The sequence below is a fragment of the Battus philenor genome, unplaced genomic scaffold (assembly GCF_028537555.1).
Source record: "Battus philenor isolate CCGP_79_NKW_IND1 unplaced genomic scaffold, ilBatPhil1.0.hap1 SCAF_8, whole genome shotgun sequence".
In the NCBI taxonomy this organism is placed as follows: Eukaryota; Metazoa; Arthropoda; class Insecta; order Lepidoptera; family Papilionidae; genus Battus; species Battus philenor.
Window position 1 is genome coordinate 14,775,235 of NW_027181748.1, and position 8,504 is coordinate 14,783,738.

General features: G+C 34.5%; 1 protein-coding gene across 1 annotated transcript; it reads right to left on the reverse strand.

Moving 5' to 3' along the window:
- Positions 1-5,059: 5,059 nt before the first annotated feature.
- LOC137931480 (uncharacterized) lies at positions 5,060-6,832 on the reverse strand. Its single transcript, XM_068774870.1, has 2 exons — positions 6,783-6,832; positions 5,060-6,501 (listed from the first exon to the last, which is right to left on the reverse strand). The coding sequence occupies exons 1-2, from the start codon at positions 6,792-6,794 to the stop codon at positions 5,428-5,430; spliced, it is 1,086 nt and encodes a 361-aa protein (XP_068630971.1). The 5' UTR covers positions 6,795-6,832; the 3' UTR covers positions 5,060-5,427.
- Positions 6,833-8,504: the final 1,672 nt, after the last annotated feature.

The following is an 8,504-nucleotide window of genomic DNA, read 5'->3' on the forward strand; positions in this document are numbered from 1 at the left end:
AAGTGTGTAGCTGATAAATGAGATGTACATTCACTCATTTAAAGTTATTATATAAATTTTTCATTAGCCTTTTATTATTATTTTTCTAACGTCAGTGAAATCGGTGTGTTTTTGAGGAGTTTCTTTCTCCTTCTCCAATAACTGTAACACCTTGCGAATCCGAGTCGACTCCGAATGACGGTTAAGCATGAAGATAGATGAAAAATCAAAGTCTTTGGTAATCAGTGATGAAGACACAAGATCCACATTCCTTAAACTTTGTAGAAAATTTATTAAAACTATAATAGAACGAAATAATACTTAAGAATATTGTAAACCAAATTTAAAATTGTTAATAAAATAATATATATAAATAAAATTGTAAAACTAGACAAAATAAAAGGTGACGGAAGAAAGAATGAAAGGGAATACAGACGTAATTTGGAAGGTAAAAGACAGAATGAAAGAACTTAAGATGAATAGATGTAGAGTGCGGAAATAAAATAAGATGTGAAAAATATATTAAAAGAAAATAAATTATCCTGTTCTTCCACAAGATAGGGGAACGATAGGCCCCTAATAGCGGAGGCCTTTAAAAAAACACCTTGCTCGGGAGAGTCAGAGATAAAATAGAGTATAAAAAAGTTGACAGTCAATTAGAGTTACTAACTATTAAAAGTTCCAATGTTGAATAAATAAATTTTATCTTCATTAATCATTTAAAATGTAGTATAGGTACTAAACAGAGCACGGCTTAGTGACATCAGCCTGAATACACAATATATCCGAGATCGGGGACAAAGTACTTGGTATTGATACGTTTATGGAAATTTAGAACGTGGTAAAAATGTCCAAGTGTGTCATACATTACGCGTTGTGAGTGTGATGTTGCGAAATTATTACGAGCGGAGCACTGTAATCCGGTAATGGAAGAGCATAGGCTGTCGTTTACCGTCTGCTGTTAAGCAAGGATGTAATAAAGAAGGGATGTGACAAATTGTTATAGTCTGAAGATTTAACTTCACCGGAGTTCAGCATTTATTAACAAATCGATAGAATACAGTTCGTTGACCAGTCATTTATTACTGAATTAGCCAACAATCAGTGAATAATTAAAAAAAATATATGTATTAAGATGAATAGTAATCTCCCTTACTTACTCTGTTAGCGACTGATTAAGTCGCATAAAACCTTTTTGTATTTTTATTTTTTTATTTTTGACAGTTGTCCTACATGTTCTTTTGTTTTGACAGTCTATTGTTATGTATTATTTTACTGTTTGTATAGTTTTGTAAAATTATAATTAAATTGCCAGCATAATTTGAATTTAATTAATCTGTTTATAACGTCCACACGCTCGCAAATATAATTCAAGAAATAAAAATCTTACTGACCCCCATAAAGTGTCTCATTCATTCGTAGGTCAATATATACTATTTTGTAATAAACTATGAAATGACGCGGTAAATTACTCTTAGTTAGAAATTTTTTTAACACGTATTCTGCCAGAAGACATATCAATCTAATTTAGAGTATATTTCCGATAAATATGTTTGAAATTAATTGTTTTAATTGTAGGTAAATAAATATTGATATAACAATCATAAAAAAACTAACCAAAAAATAACAAGGCCCATAGAGCTTCTTGTAGGTTCGTGTCGAAGGCGCGTTTGGAACTAATGAAAATTAATTTTAACTCGACTATTATAAATTATTGTAAGGATATCATTTAATAAAGCTGTTTACACTTTGACATAAATTCTTCATGTCTGTCATATCCATCCAAAGGTTGTCTGGTAAAGTTCGCATTGAGCGATAACACCGCTTCTTGTACCATATTAATTGTTTCTTTTTTCCTTTATTTATTATGTAAGATGTACAAAAAAAGTTATTAAATAAATAAAATAAATAAGATTATAAACAAAAACAAATCCATGTTTGGAGCAAATCATTATCGAAAATCAATCTCTTTGATCGTCTTATTTAAAAGCCTTCTCTATACTTCACTCTACTAAGAAAACATATGTTTTTCCAGATATTTTTTATGGACATATCTTTCGTTTTTAATTTCTCATGTAAGATTTTGCAGATTATAATTTTTTCACTACTTCCTTGTCAAATAAAACTGTCTAAAGTTTTGAAAATCAAAATCGTAGGAACCATTACGTTTTTGATACATATATATGACAAATTGATTGCTGACCAGAGACAATGTATTTTATTTGAATTTAAAGAAGGAAGGTTTTTATTATTAATCTTTGCTTTACATCAAACAATTATGATAGGAGACATTGTTAAAGATAGTTTTTTTTTTAAATTATCGCTTCTCTTACATGATCAAATCAGGAGTATTTATCTTTAAAGTTTCTAGATGCATTGTCTTTTTAAGGTGTCATCAGTGTTTTCCAGCGTGGAACCCACGCCCCACAACTGGCTAATTTGATTGTTAAGAGGGGCAACTCGAGAGTGTACTTTACTCGAGTTTATCCCTTTCGCTTTAATTTAAAAATATATATTTTATAAAGGGGGCGTAAGTGTTTTGGAAAGACTAAGGTGAGGCATGGTACATAAAAGGTTGAAAAATACTGATCTAAATGATCTATACGATTAAAAGGCTTTACTTCCCAAGTGTGATCTGAATTAATTTTTTTTCCGCAACCGTTCGTTACGCGAGTTGCATTTGGAGTAATAGGTTCCGCTTCACACATTACGCTCACATACCAGGGGTTCATAAACCACGGCCCGCGACCAAAATCTAACCTCTTTGTTTTACTTTGTCAAATTAAATATCTTCTATAGTGTAAAAGAAGTGATAGGAAGTGATGTTAAAACCCGACTGAGTTTATTGTAGGCTCTTAGATCAGCACGCGTTTAGAACCTTCGTAATAAAGCTACGTGGCAACTTTAACAATGTGTATACAGATGAATTTCATTTGATGTACATTAAATACTTCATCTCTCAGTGATCAAAAATGGAAAACAAAATGAATATATATATAAAATTCCTTCTTGTTATGAGACAGCTGGGAAATAATCACTTTTCCATGTACATCTTCTTTCTTCCTGTTGAACAATACATGTATAATGTATGTTTCCCGGTGTAAACGTATATTGAGATATACTACATCAATATATACATTAATGTTGACAGGAACAGATTTCGAACGAAGAATTAGAATCTCAATAATTATGAATTATAACATAAATAAAGAGTATTTTTAGCAGAAGAAACCACGTGGAATGTTCTCATAAGAACACTTGCTAACATCAATCGTAATATACTTAATTTTTCTTGCTTTATAAGTATAAGTATACTTTATTTGGTATAAGTTAGCTCTTTTCAGCCGGTGGACGCCCAAAATAAGTAATTTTAAATAACAGTTTGGTATGACCCCCTTCAAGGTAAAAGCCTCTTCCAAAGCTTTCCATATTTCTCAATCTTTGGAAACCTAGAGCCACCTATGATCTGCCGTAGCCACGATCTCGTCAGCCTTTCTGGCATTAGGTCTGCCTCTCGCTCTGGTACTCGTGGTCCTGTCCATTTTATAACTGCAAAGCATAGACATCCGCAAGAGATCGCCACGATGGCCGGTCCTATACTGCTCGCATATAGTGACTTTAGTAACTATGTCGTTGTTTTTTGTTTCGTATATTTTAATTACTAAATAAATGATTTTGATACTTTGTAATAAATATTGCGAGCAATACGACCCAAAGTCCGAAAAGTTTGGACACCCCTGATTTGTACATGTTTCATAAGGCATAATCCTGTTCATTGTTTCGCTGAGAGTTCCAACAGAAATTGCCGACAAAGATTGCTAGATTATATCCTGCGAATAAATTATAAAATAATTGATGTAAAATGTTTTTTTTATAGGTAAATTGAAATATGTACTAACTTGATTTTTATAATTAAAATAAAACAATTACAACTATTAACAATTTGACTATATATACCATCACAAATATTCAATCTAAAATTGATAAAAATGTGATTAAATTAAATGATGAATTATTGTATTTTGTCATTTTGAAATGTATATATTGTATTCTATATATATAGCTATGTAGTTAGTAAATGTTATTATGTACTGTCGTGTACATAATAGTTCAAACTATTTGTTTAATTCTCATAGAGTTTATTATTTATTGCAACAAAGGTAAATCTTTTAAACATACGTTTAAGAGGTGTATACACTTGAAAGTGATTGCAATATTTATTATTATGAACAAAAAATAGACTAGTGCGTTGAAATTAAAACTTGTTTTGTTGACTTCGAGACTCGAAATGTTTGTGCGGCTTCAACTTGTAATACCTAATTGGTAGATGTAAATTATGGTTTATGCAAAACTATAATATCGAAGGATGAATGCGAAACCTCCGGTTGGTCAACGGGTAGGAGTAACTTCGGTTTAATTGGCTTTGCCTGTTTCATGTTCAAACAACAATATATTAGAAACGAACGAATGTTCATATAAGTTTATACTATCGTATTATTAAAAGATTTATATTTATATTTTCAAATTATTATAGTAAATTTACGTATGTATCCATAGATCTGTTTAAATGAATTACAGGATGATTGGTTTTCTGTATAAAGCGATCATTTGGAATCATACGTTACATTAATTTATATATTGTTTTAAATTTCGACAGACCTGTACCTACAATTATTAGTGTAGTAATTTGAATTTAGAAATCGCTTTATCTTACTATTTTATCATTATGTTAATTGTTATTTTTGAAAAGGGTGTGGTACGTTTATTGACCAAAAATGTGGTGTAGATTTACCTTTTTAAATCCTTTACATATTTCCAATCAACATGTATGCTCTATGTAGTTTTATAGTGTGTTATCATTACGTTTGGTGAATGCAATCAATATTGAATAGAATTAAAGCATTCGGATGTATCATTTGTAGTAGTTATGTAAAGGAAGGCAAATGTAGAATGTTCTAACGCAATATAGTAAGTAGGCCGTATTATTATACATTTCGCAACTGCTCACGATCCACAAACAACCAGTTGCCCCTAATTATGGCGAACAATAGAGTGTAAAGTAATAAGAGTTTGTAAAATTTTGGCCAAAGCGCCTTATTTAATGTTTTTATACAAAAAAAAATTACCGTTTTACAAAACAAAAAATTGTCTATACAATATAAAATAAAAAGAAAAAAACTCTTTTCTATTTTCTAAATTAACAGGTACTTGAACTCAAAGTTCTAACAACACCGATCAGCTTTCATTCAAACAAAACAAAAAGAAAAATAAAAAAAGGTGTAAATGGAGTATTGCGTCAGTGCGTGTCGAACGAGAGCCGTGGGATGTTACACTTAGGGATCTGGTGGTCACCACTATCCCCTGGTAAATTCCACGGCCCTCGCTCGTATGTTACAGTGCTAATCTTATATTTATATATCACAATCAGACGTCTGCTTCCTGCAGCCATTAATAGCCTCCATGATGACCATACTCGTGACCGTGGCTGACGTATACCGGGACGGGCACCTTGACTGGGTAGGGCACTGGTTTCTCGATGTGTACGGGCACGTGTTTCTCGATGTGGACCGGGTAGGGCCTGTCGACGGGCACCTTAACCGGTACCGGGACGCGCTTCTCTACCGGGTAAGGAATGTGCTTCTCAACGGGGTAAGGCGCTGGCACTGGTACCTTCACGGGGTACGGTACGGGTTTCTCAACGTGCACTGGTACAGGGCGGTCGACGGGTACCTTGACTGGGTAAGGCACATGTTTCTCTACTGGGTAAGGCACGGGCTTCTCAACTGGGTAGGGCACTGGTTTGGGAATGTGTACGGGGTAGGGTCTGTCGACGGGAACCTTCACGGGCACGGCCACCTCCTTAATCACGGGGTAGGGGGCTGGTACGTGCACTGGAACCTTCACGGGGTAGGGAACTTGCTTCTCAACGGGGTAAGGTGCTGGCACTGGAACCTTGACTGGGTAAGGAACGTGCTTCTCTACTGGGTAGGGTTGTGGAACGTATACCTTGACGGGGACGGGTCTATCAACATGCACGTGTACGGGGTAAGGTACTTTCTTTTCGACGGGGTAGGGCTGGGGTACGTGAACTGGTACTTTGACAATTTCCTTTACTGGGTATGGGACGTGTTTGACCACTGGGTAGGGTTGGGGTACTGGTACCTTTACGGGGACCGGGACGTGCTTTTCTACCGGGTACGGAATGTGTTTTTCGACCGGGTAGGGAACGGCTACATTCTTGACCACGGTTATGGTCTTCTGCACCTCGCTTCCGTATCCGCCACCATATCCGCCGCTATATCCACCGCCGTATCCGCCGCTGTATCCACCGCCGTATCCACCGCCGAATCCACTATCGTAACCACCGTGCCCGTATCCGAGGTTGAACAGCCCACGTTTTTCGTGCTTCTTGTCCTCACTTGCCGCCTCCTTGGTGTCAGCCACCGCCACTTCCGTTTCTGCTTTCTTGGCCTCCTCCGCGTTTGCGAAGGCAAGAAGAGCCACCAGACTGGCGGCCACGAGCTGTAAGACAAATTATATTTAATAAAAAATCCATCTGAAATTTAATTTGATGCGTTAAAAAAAGGGTTCAGAACTAAAACGTTTCAGATGTTTTAGTAACTATGTAGGAACAGAGTATCTTTAAAATAATAGGTGCTGGATGTTAATGGTTATGTTAGCTAAGTGGACTGCGAGAGCAGCGCTTAATGTTTCCGCGTTAGGTAACAAGTAACCGGGACAAAGGACTAGTCCAGGAAGCCTAGATCACAAGCCGCACAACACTATATCACAATAAAACACACCATGAACTTCATGATGCTGCTCTTGTTGGTTGCACTGAAGCCACCGGGGTCCTGACTGCGAATGATGCGTTTGGCTCTGCACCAAGGCTATATATACGCGCTATGACCGCCAGCGACGGATAAAAAAAAATGGCGGCGGCTCCGTAGGACTACGTTACACTTTCGCTTTCTAGGGGGCATCGCTTCGGAGCCGAAATGCTCCATATCGTCGTCACTGAGATGTGGACCGCAGTGAGAGCAAGACGGACTAACAACATAGCTCATGCAATTAGTGCAAATATCGCTATTAAGTGTCCAGTGACAGTAAATAAATCGAAATGTCCAATTTAATTGTCTACATGTGATACATGTGATTTTTTATTTTGAAATAATTATTTTCAATCATTCAATATATAATATGCAGGTTTTTACATATTTATTCTGTATTTTATTAAGTACATCTAACTTGTTTTCATTTGAATTGTTTCGGCAAAATTTTTCTCGAATATGCAAATCTTGTATATTTTAAATACTTAATAGCTTTAAAATTTATTAACATATTTAAAACGCAGTTGAAATGTATTTTTTAGATGTTTAAATAAGTAATAACTTTAATGTAGTATGTGAATATAACTTACTTATTAAATATATTTATAAATACTGTGAGTAACTTAAATTTCTGGTAGCATACGATGGTCTTTAAAAGGAGCAGTGTCCATGCAGATATCAAAGTGTTTTTGTTTCAAAAAGTGGTTGCTTTAAATGAACTTATGTTTATAAATATATAAATTACCACAGTGTGAAAAATTCATGTTGCATTATATTTTTATGGTTGTCGGACTCTGAATACAGCGTCTTTTCAACCGGTATTATTCAAAATATATGGAGAAGGCGTTTGTTCAATAGACATACAACAGCTGAAATAATGATGACGACTGCAAGGATAATAAGATTCAGATAATTATTTTTTATTTGGGACTGTTCTGGAGCTCCTTAGGCACCTCATAAATATTTTTCCAAATTAAAATGTCGCCTTAAATATTTTTTTATTCATTTAATAGCTGCGAGTTATTGACCGAATTTCAAATATAAAAATTATTTTACTGTGTTTCCGCCTGAAGAATCTCGTAGACAAATATTTAGATAAGGAACCATTATGAGGGTTAACATTAGATATATATTATATGAGAATCTGTTCTATATATAAGAATATAAATAAATTTATAACTTTTTTTTTAAAAAAAATGGTCCCTGCTTTTGGGGACCTCTCGTTCCCCTATCTCGTGTGGGACAGGGACTTTTTAATTCTAGTAATTTATTCATTCTTTTTTTTTTATTATTATCATTCTTCTCTTTCATATCTTAATTCTCTATCATCTTATCTGTCGTACTGTTTCTTTCATTCTACTATTTTCCCAGTCTTTCTCTTTCATTCCATTAGCCATACATTCATCCTCAACCACTACATTCTAGGTTTAGGTTTCCTTACTATTTTATTTTGCAACATTATTTATTGTTCAAATATTTAATACGTATTTTCTCTGTAATTATCATCTTATATTATACTATTTATTAAACTATTTTTGGTACTACTATATTCCTTTTATTTCTATATTTTAGTGTTCGTTTTATTTTTACCTATTGCATTTATTACCACCTTCCTGCAGTAGCTGAGGAAGCATTCTCTCTCCCCTTAAATTTATAACTTCGTTTCTCTTCTTATCAACGTATGGACGCCCATTG